At 47.6% G+C, this 22417-nt stretch overlaps 1 protein-coding gene across 1 annotated transcript in view; it reads right to left on the bottom strand.

Annotated features, from left to right (window-relative positions):
* TMC3 (transmembrane channel like 3) overlaps window positions 1-2416 on the bottom strand; it is a 28034-nt gene extending 25618 nt beyond the window's left edge. The window contains exon 1 of the mRNA XM_035131751.1: window positions 2331-2416. Coding sequence (XP_034987642.1) covers window positions 2331-2416 — 86 coding nt within the window. The remainder of the gene's footprint in view (window positions 1-2330) is intronic.
* Window positions 2417-22417: the final 20001 nt, after the last annotated feature.

Genomic DNA, 22417 nt, shown 5'->3' with positions numbered 1-22417 from the left:
CTGGATAAATGATTTGGCAGGCTTTGGGAAGGAGGCACAAAGCTCTCCCAGGGTCCTAGAGCCCTCCCACCTTCTTTCCAAAGCTGGGAAAGGGCTCACTAGGCTCTGGGAAGAAGGATGGAGGACGCTAGGAACCTGCCAGAGCCCTCACGCTTCCTTTCCCAAGCCCAGCGACAAGCACTTGCTGCACATTTAATTGCAGCTCTGCCTCACCTTCCATCTGAGCCACACTGATAACACAGTGCTCTGTTCTGGAAGTGTGTGTTTGTGTCAATAACAAAAGAATAAATGGCTCAAGGCCATCAATTCCCCAGGACTGCGAATAAAGGATTCTGCAACCAGATCCTCTGCATATTTAGCCAGATATAGATCCCACAATCTATATGGGTCTGGTCCATGGGGTCACGAAGAGTCGGACACAACTAAACGACTAAACAACAACAGATCCCAGAACGGGATTTGCTCCAAAGTAAATATGCATATGATGACGGCAACCTTTGTTTTAAAATAGCAATATTATTCCTCTGCCACTGAGCCTGCCATCCTATATATTTATCTATTTAGAGCATTTGTACCCCACTCTTCATCCAAAAAGATTCCCAGAGGGGCAAACATACAATCAAGAGAGTCCCTATCCACAGGCTTACCATCTAAAAGGAATCCACAATACACAAGGGAAAAGGGACAGGGAGGAAAACAATCTTATATATGCTTACCTGGGAGTAAGCCTCACTGAGCTTATTTGGGTTCCCGTTACATTAGAGTTGACACACACAGGACTACACTCTGAGGGAAGTAGGTCGTATGCCACCAATCATGTGCCTGATTTTTTTTTTAAAACCAAGACTCATTGCTAACAATTTCCTGTTGCACATAAGAGGGGCAGTGTGGCGTAGTGGTCAGAGAGTTGGGTTGGGACATGGGAAACCAGGGTTCAAATCCCCACTCAGCCATGAAGTTTGAGCCAGAGTCATTATCTCTCATCCTAACCTACCTCACAGGCTTGTTGTGAGGGTGGAATGGGAAGGAGGAGATCTATGTAAGTTGCCTTGAACTCTTTGGAGGAAAGGTGGGGGTACACATATTACAATGCTCCTACTATTTGTAATAATAATAATAATAATAATAATAATAATAATAACAATAACAATAATAATAACAATATACATTTACTGTATTCAGACAGCATCTAAAGGCATAAACTGCATGGACAGTATTCTTCTTTGTAATGGTGGTTGTGAAGACGTGTGTGTGAAGGAGATGTAGAAGACAACACTTTCCTACATTCATAAAACGAATCTCCGAACAAACAAACAACTAAAGAGATTTAACTGCTTGCCACCCTGCTGAAATCAATCAATAAAGCTGGGATCTTTCAGAAATAGAAATCCACTGCATTGGAGTTCAACCCTGGAAGTGCAGAGAAACAGCATCTGAAAACTTGCAGGCAAAGAAGATTTTAAAATGTGGGTTCCTGCATGCATCATTTCAGGGCATTACAAATGGCCAGTTGCAAAAGCAGTGTTTGGATTAGATTGTTAATTTGGACTGCGTGGGTGCTATACCCAGAATAGTGTCCTGAGTGTGTTAATTTTAAAACCATGTGTTAGACTCCTTGGGTGTCTGAGTGACAGAAGGAGGGACATCAACGATTTTCTAATAAGAACAAGGAAGTAGATGTGGGGTGTGTGTGTGTGTGTGTGAGAGAGAGAGAGAGAGAGAGAGAGAGAGAGAGAGAGAGAGAGAGAGAGAGAGAGAGAGAGAGAGAGAGAGAGAGAGAGAATGAGAAAATCCCCAAAGGGACTATGCTCTTGTACTTGGAACAGCTGAATAAAAGGGGGCACTTTTGCCTGGTGAAGCCTGTCAGGCAAGGATGAGAGAATCAGCACCTAATTAAATTCCCTCTCTTAGAGCTCCTCCAGACTGTCACTATTTTGCGGTGCATACCAGAAATTTAGCTTTGTGCAACTGAAGTGGGTTGAAGTGTGCAGCAAAGCCCCTTAAAAAATGAATCTGACTTTTTGCAGTTTGGAAAGTGACAAGGAAAAGCACCGAAAAGGGTGGCATGAATGAATAACATGAAGATGTATAAACACCCTGTAAGCAAATCAGGATGAATGCAGGACAAATTCACCCTGTAAACAAGGATGCTTAATAAGGGCTGAGTAGAATCTAACCTCAGCAGCAGCTTTGTGCAAGCAACCCTGAACAGGGGCAGGAGACTGGCAGTCTCTCTTTGCACCTGGTTCCCCAAAGCCTTTCTAGTCTAGTCTAGTCTAGTCTAGTCTAGCCTAGCCAATCCAAAGGCAATCTCTCACCTGTGGGGTGGCTCCTGGTAGGTGTAGATGCTGGCATGGCGCTTCACCGTTTTCGACCTCTTGCAGGACTTTGCTGAAGAAGCACCTCCAGACGACATCTCAGGAGTTTCTGGGTGTTTCAAAACTCAGGGATTTGAAAGGCAGCAGCAACAACAACCAGATCTCGAGAACGTGGGGGGAAAGCGTTGGGTACCAACAGGTATCTCAAAGCAGAACCAGAAGCTGACGGATCTCGGACTCCTTTATTTCCCCTCTTGGTGGCATCTGGCACTCCGAAGTCTGGGAAAGACCAGAAAGCTGGAAACACAGACATAATCTTAAAGGTACAGTGCACCAAAGCCTGTAGCACAGTAGCAGCAGTGCTTGGTCTCCTCCTTCATGGCCAAGGGAGCAGCTGCGGTGCTCTTGGTCTGCTGCAGCAAAGGGAAAAGACGACACGTCTCGTAGCACTGTAAAGGCAAACCCATTCATCAAGGCATGAGCTTTCCCACGGAAAAGCCTACTCCATTAGGCGCACAAAAATCATCATCAAACGATGCAGCCTGCCTTGGACGCTAGAAATAAATAAAACCCTGAGTCAAGAATTACTGTGGCCGCCACTTTAAAAGGGTAATTTTGCGGCGTTTGCATTTCAAGTGTGTAACGCCGGCGCTTCCTAAAGCTGTGCTCTGGGGGAACCTTGTGTCAGGGCTGGGGCAAAACACTTGCCCTGCCCTGGGCACCGGCAACCCACGCTACACCGCTGTTCCACAGTAGGCTATGCCACATTCCACAAACATACACACAACCCTCTTTCCATCCAGCGAAGGCATTATCACAGCTCAGAGACACATTTCAGCCAGGCAAAAGCACTTGAGAGTTCAGGGCAGGGCCAGTAAGGCGTCCTGGGGAGAGTCCTGAGGGCCAGATAAACATGCCTGGAGGGCAACATCCATTTCATTTGAGTCCTCTGGCTGAGATTTTGCAAGGATGTGAGGCTTCAGCTGCCTATATTGGGCACCCACGGCCTTTGCACACTTTATACGTCTCCTCTCTCAAGACGGAACATTAAGTTCTCTCCACTAGATTTGTAGCTGAGGGCAGCTTGCTTTTCTTCACACTCCCAGCTAATCTACTGTGTCATAGTTAGCTGAAAAATGTCCCCTTTAAATGGCCATAGTTAAACCCTGTATGCATTCAGGCAACCCAAATGCAATGGCTGAACTATTCTTCTCTTACCCAAGTTGTTTTGTCGCTCTTTTGTAGCCATACTAAGTTTTTAAGTACATTCATACCTCGGTTTAAGTACGCCTCGGTTTGAGTATTTTCAGTTTAAGTACTCCGCGGACCCGTCTGGAATGGATTAATCCACTTTCCCATTTCAATGGGAAAGTTCGCTTCAGGTTAAGTACGCTTCAGGTTAAATACGGACTTCCAGAACGAATTACACTCATACCTCGGGTTAAGTATGCTTCAGGTTGAGTACTCCGCGGGACCCATCTGGAACAGATTAATCCACTTTCCATTACTTTCAATGGGAAAGTTCACTTCAGGTTAAGTACGCTTCAGGTTAAGTACAGACTTCCAGAACCAATTGTGTTTGTAAACCGAGGTACCACTGTAATATTCTCTCTCATGATTAAGAAGCATCAGGTGATTTTTAAAGAGTTGTTTTGAAACCAGTGAAGCTTTGGAAGGTTCATTCCACCATCTTGGTTCAAAATGGTGTTCAAATGTACCCAACAGATGAGAACGTGCTCCTTGATCTCAGGAACGATTGTTGGGGGGGGGGGAAGGTGCCCAAACCTATAACAAACGACTTTCATGAACACTCTCTCACACACACATTCCTGTGCTGCACATGTTTTGTCCTTATTGTTACAAAAACTGCACTACAATGATAATAAATTAAGTGAGACCATTTCTTCATTCATTTTTCTTTTTCTCTCTCTCTACAACCCCCCCCCCCCCGAGTCACAATCCTACAAAATTGCCTGGCTGGCATAATTGCCAATCAAGCCACAGATTAAATTCAAGCACAAATAAACAGCCAAACATCACAGATATATCAACTCCAAAATACCCTCCTCCAAACTCTCAGCTGCAAGGCTTATCTCAAGTTCCCAGATGGAATGGGTTAAGATAACTGTATGGAACATCACAGAAGCCTATGAAATTCTGTTTTGCTCATAAACTGGAGTCAAGCTGCCGGATCGCCCCTTTTCATGCCGGTGCCAAATAAACCTCTCATGTAATGATATAATGACAATAAAACGGAGTGATTAGATTGGCTGATCGACCAGTCTTGTCTCAAGCATCAGTTAATAGTCTTGAGCACCTACTTAGGGATGGGTGAATCTGGCTATTTTTGACCCATGCCAATTTAACATGTTTTCACTCATAATTCCATCCCATCCCCTGTCCGCATTAAGCTGCAAATTAAATGCATATTTAAATTAGTAAATTTTTAATGAGTATTTTGTCACACAATCGTATTTAAATGCAGCTTTCATCTAAAAAATAATCTTTAAATAAATTTTGTTGTTGTTGTTTAGTCGTTTAGTCGTGTCTGACTCTTCGTGACCCCATGGACCAGAGCAGGCCAGGCACTCCTGTCTTGCACTGCCTCCCGCAGTTTGGTCAAACTCATGTTCGTAGCTTCGAGAACACTGTCCAACCATCTCGTCCTCTGTCATCCCCTTCTCCTAGTGCCCTCAATCTTTCCCAACATCAGGGTCTTTTCCAAGGATTCGTCTCTTCTCATGAGGTGGCCAAAGTATTGGAGCCAACCAATTATTTTGTTATAACCAACAGAAATGTCTAGAACAGGGGTGAGGGACCTGTGGCTCTCCAGATTTTATTGGATTCCATTAGTCCCAGTCAACATGGCCAATGGTCAGGGGTGATGGGGAGGTACAGTCCTGCAACAACTTGAGGACCCCAAATCCCCATTCTTTAGTCTAGAACAGGGTTTCCCAGGGTCTCCAGCTGTTCACAAGTATGCGGATGATACCCAGCTCTACCTCTCTTTCAAATCAGAACCAGTGAGGGCGGTGAAGGTCCTGTGTGAGTGCTTGGAGGCGGTTGGAGGTTGGATGGCGGTTAACAGATTGAGGTTGAATCCTGACAAGACAGAAGTACTGTTCTTGGGGGATAGGAGGCGGGCAGGCGTGGAGGACTCCCTGGTCCTGAATGGGGTAAATGTGCCCTTGAAGGACCAGGTGCGCAGCCTGGGAGTCATTTTGGACTCACAGCTGTCCATGGAGGCGCAGGTCAATTCTGTGTCCAGGGCAGCTGTTTATCAGCTCCATCTGGTACGCAGGCTGAAACCCTACCTGCTCACCAGAGTAGTGCATGCTCTGGTTATCTCCCGCTTGGACTACTGTAATGCACTCTACGTGGGGCTACCTTTGAAGGTGACCCGGAAACTGCAATTAATCCAGAATGCAGCAGCTAGACTGGTGACTGGGAGCGGCCGCCGAGACCACATAACACCGGTCCTGAAAGACCTACATTGGCTCCCAGTATGTTTCCGAGCACAATTCAAAGTGTTGGTGCTGACCTTTAAAGCCCTAAACGGCCTCGGTCCTGAAGGAGCGTCTCCACCCCCATCGTTCTGCCCGGACACTGAGATCCAGCGCCGAGGGCCTTCTGGCGGTTCCCTCTCTGCGAGAAGCCAAGTTACAGGGAACCAGGCAGAGGGCCTTCTCGGTAGTGGCGCCCACCCTGTGGAATGCCCTCCCACCAGAGGTCAAAGAGAATAACAATTACCAGACCTTTAGAAGGCATCTTAAGGCAGCCCTGTTTAGGGAAGCTTTTAATGTTTGATGGATTTCTGTATTTTAATATTTTGTTGGAAGCTGCCCAGAGTGGCTGGGGGAACCCGGCCAGATGGGCGGGATATAAATAATAATAAATTATTATTATTATTATTATTATTATTATTATTATTATTATTGGAATACAATTCCCATCATCCCTGACCACTGGTCCTACTAGCTAGGGATGATGGGAGTTGTAGTCCAACAACAGCTGGAGACCCACGTTTGGGAAACTCTGGTTGAGGACCTTGTCACCAAGCCCAAGTTCCCGTGTGTGGATTTAAGATTATAGAAATGGATAAAATGGAACAAGAACAGCTAGCGTTGTGTCCAGAAGCTTTTACTTAAAAGAAATACCTTTCTGCAATAAATAATTTCCTTAAACTGTTCCTTTGAAGCATCCTGCGATGCTCACAGCCATAACAGCAGGCTTTCTCAAGCTCAGCCCTCCAGATGTTTTGAGACTACAATTCCCATCATCCCTGACCACGCGTCCTGCTAGCTAGGGATCATGTGAGTTGCATACCTGCCATGTTTGGGACGTAAAGATCCGGGATCGGCAGCGCGCGCATGACTGGAAGTTGTGTGACGCAACTTCCGGTGGCGCTTCGCCCTTCTATGGGCACCAGAAAATGGCGGCGCCAGCGCCGGAAGTCACTTCCGTGCATGACCGGAAACACGTAAAAGTGACTTCCGGCGCCGGCGCCGCCATTTTCTGATGCCCATAGAAGGGCAAATCGCCACCGGAAGTTGCGTCATGCGCGGAAGCGACTTCCGGCACCGGCGCCGCCATTTTCTGGTGCCCATAGAAGGGCAAAGCGGCACCAGAAAAATGGCCGCCGGGCAGAAGCCGATTTAAGGAACAATACCAGGATTTTTCACTAAACGGGAGACCGCCAGGAAACGGTAAGAAAAAAGGGGTTTTCCCGGCGGAAACGGGATACTTGGCAGCTATGGTGAGTTGTAGGTCAGAAACATCTGGAGGGCCAAGTTTGAGGAAGCCTGCATAACAGCTTAAGTGGGGCCATTTTTCAGGACTACCTAGACATGATATAGTTTGCTGCAGAGACAACATATCCCGCAGCTACATTAGCAGGGCCCCCTGGAGCTGCCCAAGTCTACCGAACTGGATTCCAAGCTCCCTGCCTACTTCAGATTCTGAACTAACTTTGCTGGCTGCCCCTATAAGACCAAAGATCTCAGGCAAGCATCAGATAATATACAACCTTCCATGTGTGACTCTGGTCAGACTGTCTTTCTCAGGTCCTTTTGAACGTAGGCTGGATGTCACAAATATATTCATCCCACCAGGGACTTTTCTGAAAGCATCTTAATTTGATTATTTGGCATTGAACCTGAATTGCTGGAAACCAGGAACAGGAAGCAGCTGAAATGCAGAAGGTAGAAATTCGGAGGCAATTGGCAGAGATACAGGAAAGGGGGTGGCTGACACAAGAGGTCCAGCAGAGTTCCTGCCAGTATGATGACTGGACGCTGGAAGAAGCAGGGTTGGATGAAGGGAGCAGTGATCTGGGAGAACCTGTAACAGCCAGGAGACAAGAGGTGGAGGCAGGAGAAGCTGCTGGATTGGAGAGTGAAGCACAGGTGCAGGAGCACGGAGAGAGAGGTCAGGCTGGTGGACAGCCAAGGGCTTCCATACCTTCTCCTCCTCCCCATCTCCTATTTCACTGTCTCCCAGAACCAGAAGAGGATTGCAGTGAGAGGAGCAGAAACAGGTTACAAACAGGCAGGGCTGTCTTAAGCATATGCAGTGCCGGGGTGCAAATATCCGCCCGGTGCCCCCCCCCCGGTTGCCCAGTCCCAGGCACGCAGGAGGGTGGAGCCAGCCAGCCGCCTCAGCGTCTCGCTGGCTCGGTCGCCCCTGAACTCACGGCGCAGAGCCGCCCACAGCAGAAGAGCCCGTCATGGCGCTCTGATAGACAGATGGGCTCTTTCCCAGACTCAACTCTCAGGCCCTGGACTCTTGGCCTATGGGTCAGACGGCCCTGCACACAGGCGTAGTCTTTGCCTGCTTGCGCACAGCTCAAATAAAGGAGATACAGAAGCTGAAGTTGGGGCTGGGGCCTGTCTGTTGCGGCAACTGCCTCATCAAATGCACACCTAGGGGTAGCTGAGAGACGCAGGGCTGATGGTCATGCCTTCCCCTAACGTGTAAGTCTACTTTTGACAATAATGAGTTAATTTCTCGCTCTGGACATTCCTTGCCTGGCAGCGCTGTGACACTCATTATTTTATTAATCAAATTATATCCTGCCTTTCTTCTCAGTCTCATTTTGCTGCATTCACTGGGGGATATCCAACATTGGCCATGATAATTAGTTCATAAACTATTGAATTCAGTGGGTCTTTTCTTGGTAGGACTCATGTTGAATACCATTTGTTCTCTCTTCTCATTTTTTACTGCTGCCTGTGGTGGTTAGCGAGGCCACGGGTCCAACTTTAGAGAGGACAACCCTCTGTTTGAACGGTGGTTTGGTAAAAGTGTGTGGTTTGGGCATCAAGAACCAGAAGAGTGGCTGCAGAGGCCTTGAAGTTCCCCATCAGCAGTTAGCAGTACTTAGACCACAGGCGGAGCAGGCCCATAGGCTTTCCTGGTCACAGTCTTCCCAACTATAGAGAGATGGGTTGTGTTTCTGTTGAAAGCAGGTGGAGGGAACCTTCGGCCGCATAGACATGGTTGAACCACAACTCTCACCAGTGCCCGCAAGCATAGCCAATGGCCAGGTGGGAGGGGAGTTATAGTTCAGCCAAATATCTGTGTGATATCGAGCAAGCTGGTGATTAAGCCTCTGGTAATAAACATTACAAAATGAATACTATTGATCCATTTTGCTTCCAAGATAAAACACGGAGATACATGAAAAGCGGCGACAGGCAATCACTGGGGTTTTCGGAGGCAATGAAATATAGTAATATCTCCAGGACATAAAATTGCTCTGTGACTCGGGCACGTTTTGTGTTGGACGACCTTGAAATTTCCTGAGTCATGAGCGCTTTCCGCACTCAGTTTCTAATGCCTGCCCTAAATCTCACACACTGTCATGCTTCTCCATGCTTCATGCACTTTGTGCTTCCCTGCCGTGGAAGGATCTCCACATCAATTATAAAGGAAGCGGAGCAGAGATGTAGTCTCAGCGCCCTGTGCTGCCATGGCAGAGAGAAAGCATCAGTCAAAAGGGGCAGGGTTTAAATCAATGTCACTCCACTTGGTACAATGGATACAAAGGGTGAAACTTGCCCTGCTGCTTCCAAAGCAGTCCTAGATTATATCATCAGACAATCATGTGACCTCACGACTTGGAAGGCAAAGGCTGTTTCTGACCATCAGGGGAAATGAGTTTGACCAAACTGTGGGAGGCAGTGGAAGACAGGAGTGCCTGGCGTGCTCTGGTCCATGGGGTCACGAAGAGTCGGACACAACTAAACGACTAAACAACAACAAGGGTGGTATCCTACAACCTTCTGGGCTGCCCTTAAAACCCTGCAGAGGTGGCAGAGGTGGCTGCCCATATCTTCCTCCAGTTCTGCTTCACCAGTGGATCCCAATGCAGGATCACAGGCTCATGGGGTATAACAGATGTTTGAGCATGGCATAGTCAGCAGACACGGGTGTTAGGGACATAGTTAGGGACACGGGTGGTGCTGTGGTTTAAATCACTGAGCCTCTTGGGCTTGCTGATTGGAAGGTCGGCGGTTCAAATCCCCACAATGGAATGAGCTCCCCTTGGTCTGTCCCAGCTTCTGCCAACCTAGCAGTTTGAAAGCATGCCAGTTCAAGTAGATAAATAGGTACCGCTGCAGCGGGAAGGTAAACGGCGTTTCCGTGTGCTCTGGTTTCTGTCATGGTGTCCCATTGCGCCAGAAGCGGTTTAGTCCTGCTGGTCACATGACCTGGAAAGCTGTCTGTGGACAAACGCTGGCTTCCTCAGCCTGAAAGTGAGATCAGAGCCACTACCCCATAGTCGCCTTTGACTGGTCTTCACTGTCCAAGGGTCCTTTACCTTTACCTTAGTCAGCAGAGATCAGTCAGGCCAGGCACTGGTTTCTTTTCAGATTGTGCAAATCTTTTGATTTTGCTCAGGTATCAAGCAAAAGTCTGCCAGTGTCAAATATTCAGCACCTCCGCCACTTTGTCTGGAGAGCAGCTTTGGGGCTGGGAGGACGAGAGGCTAATCGGATTTCCAGCATAATCAGATTTGGTATCTGTAACATGATCTAATGTGAAGCCACCATATCAATAAGACAAACAGCATTCACCTCTCTGAAAAAGCAGCAGGCCCAGAGGAACAGACACAACATCTGGTATCCAGGAAACCTCGAAGATACGGCACGGCTGCTGCATTTCCAAAGGGGGCTGAAATTGACATCATTTTATTACAGAACAGAAGATCTGGAAATCTGCCCTGTCTGTGTCATCCCTGGGGAGCTGCAGCACTGGCATGGGAAGATGCCATATCATCTGCCTGTGCATTTCACTGCATTTCAAGAATCAGTGTTGCAGTGCAGGCAGGGGAGGGAAATGGATCAGGTTCACCTTTAAAGGCGAACCAACCTAATTTGCACTTTCAGAACATGAACCGAAACGCAGGGCTGTGCACAGCCCCCCACTGATTTCCCCCATTCCCCTAATCAGAGTGATGTTGCCTTGGGTCAACCCAGGGACCACCTGCCTCACCCCAGACCCAACCCCAACATACTTTGGGGGTCGGGCTTTAACATATGGTGGGGAGGGGGAGGGGGAGGAGACGACACTGTATCTCCTCCTCTCCACCCAGCTGACCAAGAGTGGCCAGGATTTGATCCTGCAGGGTGCTGCTCCTTTGCTCATGAAGGAACAGCAACCAGCACCATGAAGCTGGTAAGCATGGAGTACTGCAATGCGCTCTACGTGGGGCTACCTTTGAAGGTGACCCGGAAACTACAACTAATCCAGAATGTGGCAGCTAGACTGGTGATTGGGAGTGACCGCTGAGACCATATAACCCCGGTCCTGAAACACCTACATTGGCTCCCAGTATGTTTCCAAGCACAATTCAAAGTGTTGGTGCTGACCTTTAAAGCTGGCCTTGGCCCAGTATGCCTGAAGGAGTATCTCCACCCCCATCGTTCTGCCCGGACACTGAGGTCCAGCTCCGAGGGCCTTCTGGTGGTTCCCTCCCTGCGAGAAGTGAGGTTGCAGGGAACCAGGCAGAGGGCCTTCTGTGCCCTGTGGAACGCCCTCCCATCAGATGTCAAGGAAATAGACAACTTTCTGACTTTTAGAGGGCATCTGAAGGCAGCCCTGTTTAGGGAGGTTTTTTAATGTTCTTTTAATTCTGTTGGGAGCTGCCGAGAGTGGCTGGGGAAACCCAGCCAGATGGGTGGGTTATAAATATTATTATTATTATTATTATTATTATTATTATTATTATTATTATTATTTTATCATTAGCAACAGGATTTGATCCTGCATAGTGCTGCTTCACGGCCTGGGAAGAAGGAGAGGTCTGGTAGGAAAGGATGGCAGGGGTTGCCCAACATTCTCTTGTGAAGATGCAGTTGTGGTGCAGTTTGATGTTCTGTTTCCTGGCAGCCCCAGGTCAATCTGGGACCACCCAACCTGACCTGAAGTGATCTGGGGCCTTCCTAACCCAGCCCAACCCAACTGATGTCCTCCCAATATGCCCAATTTGGCTCAGGCCTGAACCGAATCTCGTGCATAGCTCTACCCAAACACACCTAGGATTTGAAATTCGCATTCCTCTGAATATTGCGACCCAGCTATCTAGCAAAGTAACGTGTACAAAAACGCATTGCATTGCAGGAAATTGGTTTGCAAAAATGTTCATTGGGCAAAATCGCATACCAAAATATGTATATTGGGAGGAATGTGTATTAAAATGCTAATGAATTTTCATGAGCAGAGTACTTTTTTAAAAAAAATAAACAAAGTGCACACTATTGTGGAAATATTGGAGAAATTGAACTTAAGGGTGGAAAAAATGAGAAATTGAAATGGACAGATCCCTTTGCCCATCCCTAGGTTTGGGACTCAAAAATGTGGAAGCAGCAACCACACCACAAGCGTAGAATCAAATCAAAGTTTGCTGCAGGAAAAGAAGCAAAGACTCCTATGGCATCTTAAAGGTGATCTGTTTTAGATATCCTGATGTGGAAGTTAAAGGAGAATGAGGAATTCCTGCAAATTGCATGAATTACCTAGGAAGCTGCCTTAGACCAAGATCAGATTGTTGATGAAGGGTTCTGGAATGGGGGCCAATCTGTTCCTGCTAGGGTTGGCTGAATATGTAATTTTCTCCTATCCTGATGTAGTCCAAAATGCCTGGAGAATGCCAGGCTGACAAAGGCTGAATTGGGTTACCATATTTATTTTTCAAGTTAACAGCCAAGACATTTCAGGACATTCCAGCTTTATAGGTACCACACACCAGATGGCAGCAGAGACTGCAAGATAGCACAATGGGTCAAACTGTTAACTTTATCACTAGACATGAAATAATTCCATGCTTTAAAAAAATGTTTTAAAATCATGGGAAACACCCAATGCTTCCTCCTTTGTTCATATTGAGGCACAGAAGATCTGTGACTAGATCCCCCAGTGATATAATAATAATAATAATAATAATAATAATAATAATAATAATAATAATAGTAATAATAATGTCCCACTCATCTGGTTGGGTCTCCCCAGCCACTCTGGGTGACTCCCAACAGAACATCAAAAACATAAAACATCAAATATTATCACTTTTACATTAAAGAAGCCTCACGTGACAAGCCACCCTCGCTGAAATCCCTTCTCCTGTGCAACTATTAACTACAGGGCAGGATCCTCACCCTCCAACCATGCCTGGGTAAGTGGGGTTTTTTTGTTTGGAGTCAAGAAAACCAGACTAGTCGTTTTAATGTTTATTTCTTTAGAGCACTTGTACGCTGTTCTTCAACCAAAGGTGCTTCTAGGGTGGTTAACAATCAAACAACAGTCCCCCGTCTGCAGTCTTACAATCTAAAAGTCATGGCACAAAAGGAAAGGGGAACAGGGAGGGAAGAGGGAAAAATAAAATAAAAATACAGGCACCGGTTCTTAAAGTTAAAGAATAAAGGAAGGGAACGAGCAGCAGGAATGGAAACACTTCAGAGGCAGAAGGGGCTCTTCCCATCTCTCTCACTGAAGCAGGCTGCTAGAATGGCATCTACCAAGCAGCAAGTGAGGTAGAGGAGGCCTGGCCGCAGCGGCAGATGAAGCCGCTCGGGCACCTGGGGCGAGCAGCCCATGGAGTGGGGTGAGCCATCCATAGGGGCAAAGTGCACCTTGGGACCTCCGGAGTCTGCCTGCCTCCTCCCACTCAGCTGCCCTAAAGCTGGGGGGGAGGTAGTGGGCGGACCGTTTGGGCAGCACAAAGCCTGTGCGGGCCCAAGCCACCGTGTTTCTCCCAGGTGAAACACATGGTTCAGGCACCGCGGTGAGTGCCGCCTGGCATTTTGTCCCCCCCCCACTCAGTGGTGACACCTGGGGCAGACCGCACCCCCCTTCCTCCGCCCCTGCCTGGCAGAGGAAATCCTTCAGCAGAGCTGATTGAATGAGCCCTGCTTCCTATCTCAAGTGATTCTTGCAGCCAGCCTGGGTGGGATGTTAGTATCCAAAATGCCTACCGTATGTAAAGGGTTAATTGCAAGAGCTGTAGAACTCTGTGAGGCCGTATGTTCTGTGGCCGTTATGGCCATTATTTCAGTTACGATAGTTAACAGTCTTAACAGCCAGAGCAACAAGTATGTTTTGTTGTGCTGTCTGTCTCGGAGCTAGTTAATCCGTAACAGTTTAATCTATGGCTGGATCTTCACTGACATGAAAAAAACACTATTAAAAAATATATAGCTCTCAACACAATTTGCCATGGGTGATGGATCGCTGCTCTACAGCGCCCTCTGGTGTCACATTTTATAACGTTATAATTGACCAGTGTAGCTGAGTCCTATTTAAGACGTATTAGCAACTTAAGTTTGCATGAGTCTGACCAAACTGCGGGAGGCAGTGGAAGACAGGAGTGCCTGGCGTGCTCTGGTCCATGGGGTCACGATGAGTCAGACATGACTAAACGACTAAACAACAACAACAACAACTTAAGTATCACATTGTCTCTTCAATCTGCAACCACAAGTACACTAAGTAAAAGTTATGTGTTCTTTAAACTTCAAAAGATAGTGTCTTGTGTAGTTTTTCTAGGAGGGAAAAGAAAACTTATTAAAGGGTTAAGTGACCCCCCCAATAAAATACTTGAGGGATCCATGGCTCAAAGTTAATGGGCATTGCCATTCAAATGGTGTGTGCATGCCATGTGATCAATTATGGGCTTACCTGCCCCCCCCCATATTTTATTCAAGTTGGCACCCCTTGGCAGGCTAGCTCCATTAGACCTCCTCTCCCATCTGCTTGTCACCTGGGGGCTGCCATTCCCTCAGACTGCCTCAGTGGGAGAGAGAGGAAGCAGGGCTCACTCATTTCACCAGCTTTGCTGGAGATGCCAGCTTCATTCAGCACCTTCTGCCCATGAACTGGTCCAACTGGTCAATATAGGAAGAACAGTATAGAAATTGGTGCCTGAGTTCTGATTTTGATTTTCCTCTTCCCTCCCTGTTCCTTTCCCCTTGCGTGTCTTTTTATTGGTTGTTGTTGTTGTTGTTGTTGTTGTTGTTTTAGGTTTAGTGGGGACTGTCTTGTTTTGCTTGTAAGCAAGCTGCTCTGGGAACCTTTTCAGCTGAAGATGTACACATGCGCTAGATCAGGCACCCCCAAACTCGGCCCTCCAGATGTTTTGGGACTACAACTCCCATCATCCCTAGCTAACAGGACCAGTAGTCAGGGATGATGGGAACTGTAGTCCCAAAACATCTGGAGGCCCAAGTTTGGGGATGTCTGCTCTAGATAGATAAATAACACTCCTTCTGCTGCGTGGAACGACTTCATTGGCATAAGTAACTTCTTTAGCAGCTCACTGCTACCAGCTTTCCAGTTATGCTCAAGGCATGCCTCTGATTTCCCCAGCATTCATTTGCTCAGCGCACGGCACATAATGAATGGCCTCGGGTCTGTCGGAGGCGCCAAGAGCTCGCCTTAAACTTACCGCCCTCTTCATCAAGAGCAAGGCTACTGATTTGGAAAATTGTCCTTTGCAAACAAGCTCGCTGCACAAGTTCCTTTCGGCTTTATCACTTATGTATATATTCATGCTTCGCGGAGAGCCCTAGCGTTTAGGCTTCGTCACGTGCTGCAGTTTAGAGCAGGAAATTTGCCCAGAAGGGAAGAAGATTTAGGTTTACTCTGTTTCCGACACTTGGCTCTTGGGGAACTGAGAAGGCAAGTCGCTGATAATAAGCACAGATTGTTCCTGCCTTTGCAAATGCTGATAATTAGGTTCTGCTCATAGGGCCGGCCTCGCCATTAGGCAAACTGAGGTAATTGGCTCAGGCGGTGGGATCCCACTGGGATCCAGAGGTAGGATATCCCACTACTGTACCTGCCTGAGGCCACGCTTCCCCGCCCACTGCTGCCACTGCAGGATAAACAAGAAGAAGTGGTGGCAGCAGCAGTGGCAGGTTCCAGAGAGATCTCACAAGCCCTGGAAGAGATCTGTGCAAGCTTTCACCACTGCTGCCGCTTCTCCAGTGGCAGGGGGCCCTATTAATTCCTTCCTAAAACATGAAGGTAACTTCAAGAATTTAAAAGGAGTTTCTTGTTGTGTTTCTGTTTCATTTCCCCCATAAAATAATGTAAAATTGAAAGAAGCAAACTTAAGCCAGTGGTAGCATATGAGGGATTTGGCTCACACCGATTTTTGCCAGCCAAAGCAAATGCTCCAGAAGTGACATTTGCAAAGTTAAGGCAGATGCCAAACTGGGAAAGAGGATGTGCCCAGCTAACATCAGCATGCATACAACTACCATCACGGACTGATTTCCAGTGCACAAGCTCAGATTCCTGAATGGTGTCAAGAGAGGGTTCCTGCCCCACCCCACCCCCATGCCACCACGGATGGATCTACACACAGGAGGAAAACGCTATCAATAAGTCAGAAATTAAATCGCTATAACAAATGGGGGGGGAACCACTATGAAAAATTGCAGAGATTTTCTTTTGCTCTCCAGCGCCATCTGGTGTCCCATGTTTATAATGCATTCACAACATTGTTTTTTGACTAATGTAGTTGAGTCCTGGGTGCAGCCGGCATCAAAAGCGGGCAGCACAATTAATGCAAATGTTACCTTTGTACGGTAGGTGAGTTTCCACACACCCTCACACACATCTTGCTAGCCTTCATCCAGGGAAGCAAGAGCCATCGGCAGAGTTCAAGGATACATTCCAGCCAGGCAAAAAACATTCATAATGCAAAGCAGGACCATTGGGTGATATGGCTTGGAGGGAGGGGGTGTGGCCTGGGGAGTGTTCCAAGGGCCAGAATGAGAGTCCTGTGCCCTCAAGGCCTGAGGTTCTCCACCCTTGCCTTCAAACAATTGAGATTAAAGATGAAATTGCCCCATGAACAATTCACATGTGACTTTCTAAACCAGGCATCCCCAAACTGCGGCCCTCCAGATGTTTTGGCCTACAACTCCCATGATCCCTAGCTAACAGGATCAGTGGTCAGGGAAGATAGGAATTGTAGTCCAAAACATCTGGAGGGCCGAAGTTTGGGGATGCCTGTTCTAAACTAAAATGCCACTTTTAAGGTTGAGGGTGGGGGAACGGACAAAGAAAAACCGAAAGAAACAGTTAGAAATACTACTGTTGAATATTTGCTCGGAGCTGTTTTGGCTCGTGTCGTGAGCTGGCAACCCGCATTTCTTTGGAAACGAACAGCACATATTAAAAGGCCCCACTGACTTCAGTGCGCTTTGATCGCGCAATCTGAAAGCAAAGAGCGCTTGAGCACATTGCCTACTGGAGACGGCTGATGCAGATGGACGCGAGGAACAAAGAAAGCTGTGTGGGCCTCGCAGATTGTATTTAGAATTCAGATGTACAATCAGGGAGGGGGGAATTGGCACAGGACCTCTGTAAGTTAACACAGAGGGTGCCAAGGGTGGCCTGTAAGAGACACACAGCTGACAGGGTTCATTTCAGGATATTGAAGCCTGCCCATCTGTGCTGGATTTAAACTGCCAGAATACTTTTATTTAGTGAAATGCCACATTTGGGTGCAGCGACAACAATAATGATTAAACAGATCCTTTCAGTGTGCAGAATCTGATTGATGTGTCAATACTATATGTCATCTACGTATATCCTGAGCTGTTTCCTCTGCAAAAGTACAGCTACTTATAGAGCGGAAAACTCAGCCAAATGTAATTCGGCAGAGACAAGGGCAAAGTTCTGCATTTAGAGACACACACACATGAAATGGGATGGTAGTTACTTGGCGCTGTGGTCTAAACTACTGAGCCTCTTGGGCTTGCCAATCGGAAGGTCGGTGGTTTGAATCCCCATGACGGGGTGAGCTCCCGTTGCTCTGTCCCAGCTCCTGCCAACCTAGCAGTTCGAAAGCACGCCAGTGCAAGTAGATAAATAGGTACCGCTGTGGCGGGAAGGTAAACGGAGTTTCTGTGCGCTCTGGCACTTGTCACGGTGTCCCATTGTGCCAGAAGTGGTTTAGTCCTGCTGGCCACATGACCTGGAAAGCTGTCTGTGGACAAACGCCGGCTCCCTTGGCCTAAAAGCGAGATGAGCGCCGCAACCCCATAGTCACCTTTGACTGGACTTAAAGTCCAGAGGTCCTTTACCTTTTACCTTATTTGGCTTTGCACTACTACATGTGCAAAGGATCTCGGGACTGTAATAGATGACAAGCTGAACATGATTCAGCCATGTGATATGGCCACATAAGAAGAGTCTACTGGATCAGTCCCAAGGACCATCTTGTCTAGCATCCTTCTCTTCTCACAGTGCCAGATGCCTATGAGCAGCCTGCAAGCAGAACCTGAGCACCACAGCTCTCTGCCCACTTGTGATTCCCAGCAACTGGCATTAAGGATCTGAGAATCATAGAACTGTAGCATTGGAAGGTACCCCAAAGGTCACCTGGTCCAACCAGTGGCATAGGAAGGGGGGGGTGCGGTCCGCCCTGGGTGTCATCACTGAGGGGGGGGTGACAAAATGGCAAAAATATGTGTCACAATCCGGTTTTCTCTGGGATTCCCTTCCCTCCTTCTGCACCTGCAGGGTGAAGAGGCAAGGCAGCGGTTCTGGTGCGTCTGGTTCTGTGCTGAGGCAACGCAGCGCCCCCCTTGGGCTCAGCCACCAATCGTCCGTGGGGCTTCCTCCAAGGAAGTCCCCTCAGGAGCGTAGCACAAGGTGGCTCCTTCCTGCCTTTATTCGCCTTCCCGCCCTCCATCCCTTCCCCCTTCTTCCCCACTCACCGCCACAGAGCCAGAGAGGGAAGACAAACACTCGGAGCACAATCTTCCCTCCCTGCCTACATTCGCTTTGTGGCTGTGGTGGGAAAGGTGAGACAGGCTTGATGAGCAAGGCGCCTGCCCAGTGCGGGCTTCAGGCGCAGCCGCACACCCACACAGCCCTGCTCTAGGGCAGAGGATAAAGTTAGGGGAAATGGGTTTTAAGTGCTTATGCTCACAATGTGAAGTAAATAAACCAGAAAATAGCACTTGCAACTGTAAGTATCTTATTTTTCCTTCTTTTAATAATTTCAATGTTGGTGGGGGGGGGGGCGGTGACAAGAAATTTTCCGCACCAGGTACCACCTGGCCTTGCTACACCACTGGTCCAACCCCCAGCAATGCGGGAATAATGTATCCTTCCCATACAGGGATTGAACCTGCAACCTTGGCATTATCAGCACCATGCTCTAACCAACTGAGCTATCGACTATGTGGCTCTGAAAGAATGATTATTGTTCACTAAGCACAAAACAAAATTATATGCTTTCAAGAATGTGCTAACAGATACAAATGACAAGTGTTCGATCAACCAAATGATGCAGATGCACATATTGATCAGGCTAACAAATGAGACCATTATAGGATGCAGAAGCCGGCCTGCTTGGCTAGGAAACTGCTTGAATATTTGACCTTTTCCCAAAGGAATCTTCTTTCCTTCGGTAACAGGGACCCAAAGCAGGGCTGGCCTGTCCATGAGGTATGGTGAGGCAGTCGTCTTGGGCAGTAGAAGCACAAGAGGCGGTGTCTCCATGGGTGCCCTGCCCTGCCCACCCCGTTACTGGCAGTGGTGCCAGCTTCCGACGAGATTTTGCAATCTTTGTGGGTGCCACAACACAACCCAGCTAAGGGAGGTGGTGGCAATGGGAAGGTGGGGTGGTGACATGACATGGTGGCCTGTTTCTGTTTTTTCTTAGGGCTGAGAAATGAGACAAACCACCCCTAACCTGAAGCCTAACACATATCCTGCAAATTATAGTATAGACTGTTGGGGAAGGGTCTGCCCACCTTTGCTCCCTTCTCCCAATTAACCTCCATCTCCAGCACCATGATACTAGCAGGAGCTTCCCAGCATGACATCACAGGGTGCCACCTGTAGATCTCAGCTTTCAGCCCATACATTTCATGGTCTGAGATACTTCTGACTTGGCAACCCTAGCTGCAGCTGAAATCATAGATTACAGTGGTTCCCAACATTTTTGGCATGGGGAATCCACTTGGTATGGTGACCTGTTGATATATTATCACAGGAATGCTAGACCTCAGGTCTTCGACAGCCATTGTCTTTGTGCATTTTAACTGCAAGTTAGCCAATTCTACAAGCATTACTTGGGATATCCAAGCAAAAATGTACTCACCACCTATAAGCACCTTGTTGGGTCCACCATTGAATCTTTTGCCAGCCACTAAAGAGAGGTTCCAATGCATCAAAAAGCAAGACCTGATCCTTTCAGTGTTTGCTTACAAGTGTCAACACAGTATTGCAATATTTTGCAGTATATTTTCCCTGGTCCTGAATGGGGTAACTGTGCCCCTGAAGGACCAGGTGCGCAGCCTGGGAGTCATTTTGGACTCACAGCTGTCCATGGAGGCACAGGTCAATTCTGTGTCCAGGGCAGCTGTTTATCAGCTCCATCTGATATGCAGGCTGAGGCCCTACCTGCCTGCAGACTGTCTCTCCAGAGTGGTGCATGCTCTAGTTATCTCTCGCTTGGACTACTGCAATGCGCTCTACGTGGGGCTACCTTTGAAGGTGACCCGGAAACTACAACTAACCCAGAATGCGGCAGCTAGACTGGTGACTGGGAGCAGCTGCCGAGACCACATAACACCAGTCCTGAAAGACCTACATTGGCTCCCAGTACGTTTCCAAGCACAATTCAAAGTGTTGGTGTTGACCTTTAAAGCCCTAAACGACCTCGGTTCAGTATACCTGAAGGAGCGTCTCCACCCCCATCGTTTTGCCCGGACACTGAGGTCCAGCGCCGAGGGTCTTCTGGCGGTTCCCTCGCTACGAGAAGTTATAGGGAACCAGGCAGAGGGCCTTCTCGGTAGTGGCACCCACCCTGTGGAATGCCCTCCCACCAGAGGTCAAAGAGAACAACAATTACCAGACCTTGGCATCTCAAGGCAGCCCTGTTTAGGGAAGCTTTTAATGTTTGATGGATTTCTGTATTTTAATGTTTTGTTGGAAGCCGCCCAGAGTGGCTGGGGGAACCCAGCCAGATGGGTGGGTATAAATAATATATTATTATTATTATTATTATTATTATTATTATTATTATTATTATTGCAAAAACAAAGTTATAAAGGTTTTGATCACATGCCAGCTAAAGATTAATTATCTGGGGTTTACTTATAAAGCCCACAACCCACAGGCTTTGTGACCCACTTATGGAGCACAACCCACTGCTTGGGAAATGCTGGTCTATGATATCAGCTGTAGGCAGTGCTATTTTTTCTGGGAAAAGAGGTGCCGAAACTCACTATGAATGCCTCCCTTGTTCTCTTATAATGGCAATGGCGCCCACCTGAGTTCTGGTGAGTTCCGGCTGAAAAAAGCCCTGGGTGTAGGGCAGGTGAATTTGACTGCCAAAACAGCCTCCTGTGTCTAATGGAGGGGCTTGAATTAGACCCATGGGCCAGAGATTCCCCACTGGTGACTTAACCCGAGATTGACACTTCAAAACTGAGTTGTAATAGTCAACTGCCTGAGTGAGCAAGGAGCTGGGAATCAGGGAGAAGGCCTGAAGTACATTATTGCTGGGACAGCATCCTGACCAAAACAGGAAGTCCTTTGTAAATCTTCCTGTCCAGAATTGCCCAATAGCCAGCCTGGCTGGGCAGGGCCTGTTCTGAGCCTGCGAACTCTTCACTGCCCAGATGTTTGGCCAGCTGTATGGGAAAGAGAGAGAGAGAGGGAGAAAGAGAGAGAAGTTGGCTGTAGGTCAGGAGATTCTCTGGAATCTGCCCCAGGTGTTGGTGTTTAATGGCAAAATAGGGTGAATCAGCAGGTCTGTTTTATATTGGTACTTTTGGCTATATGCTGTGCTAACGAATATTTACACAAAATCCTCCTGCCCAGCAAATGTATGATTGATGATAGTATCCATATGGACTTCTGCTTAGAGTTATGGGAGGAATGTAAACCAAGAACAAACAAATAGCCTCGGTCATAATGAATACCGTAGGACTGCTGCATGTCCTCCACCCCACCCCCGAAGAACCCCTCCTTCGCCTTCGCCCAACTGTTGAGGGCATTCTTGGAAAGGGACAAAAGGTGATTGCCCTGGGAGTACAAACCTAAATCCAGAGCAAAGAATGAAAAACCCGCCCTTCTCTGCTTTGCTGATGGGCAGGTAGCAATTAGGCCCAGCAATAAGTACTTCAATAATGAGTGCTTTTGATCCCTACACACACACACACACAGAGAGAGAGAAACAAACTTTTTCATTGTTGTAAGGTAGATCAGTAGAGCTTGTTCCAGGTTATTTTATTCGTTTATTTATTTAGGATTAACATAAGAGCATAAAAACAGCCCTGCTGGATCAGGCCAAAGGACCACCCTGTTCTCGCAGGATACAGTGGTACCTCAGGTACCATTAAGAACTTAATTCGTTCTGGAGGTCCATTTTTAACCTGAAACTGTTCTTAACCTGAAGCACCACTTTAGCTAATGGGGCCTCCCGCTGCCGCTGCTGCGCGATTTCTATTCTCATCCTGAAGCAAAGTTCTTAACCTGAGCTACTATTTCTGGGTTAGCGGAGTCTGTAACCTGAAGCATCTGTAACCCGAGGTACCACTGTAGGACCTGAGGGCAGCAGCACCCAA

The sequence above is a fragment of the Zootoca vivipara genome, chromosome 14 (genome assembly GCF_963506605.1).
Source record: "Zootoca vivipara chromosome 14, rZooViv1.1, whole genome shotgun sequence".
In the NCBI taxonomy this organism is placed as follows: domain Eukaryota; kingdom Metazoa; phylum Chordata; class Lepidosauria; order Squamata; family Lacertidae; genus Zootoca; species Zootoca vivipara.
This window is presented reverse-complemented; position numbering and strand designations above follow the sequence as displayed.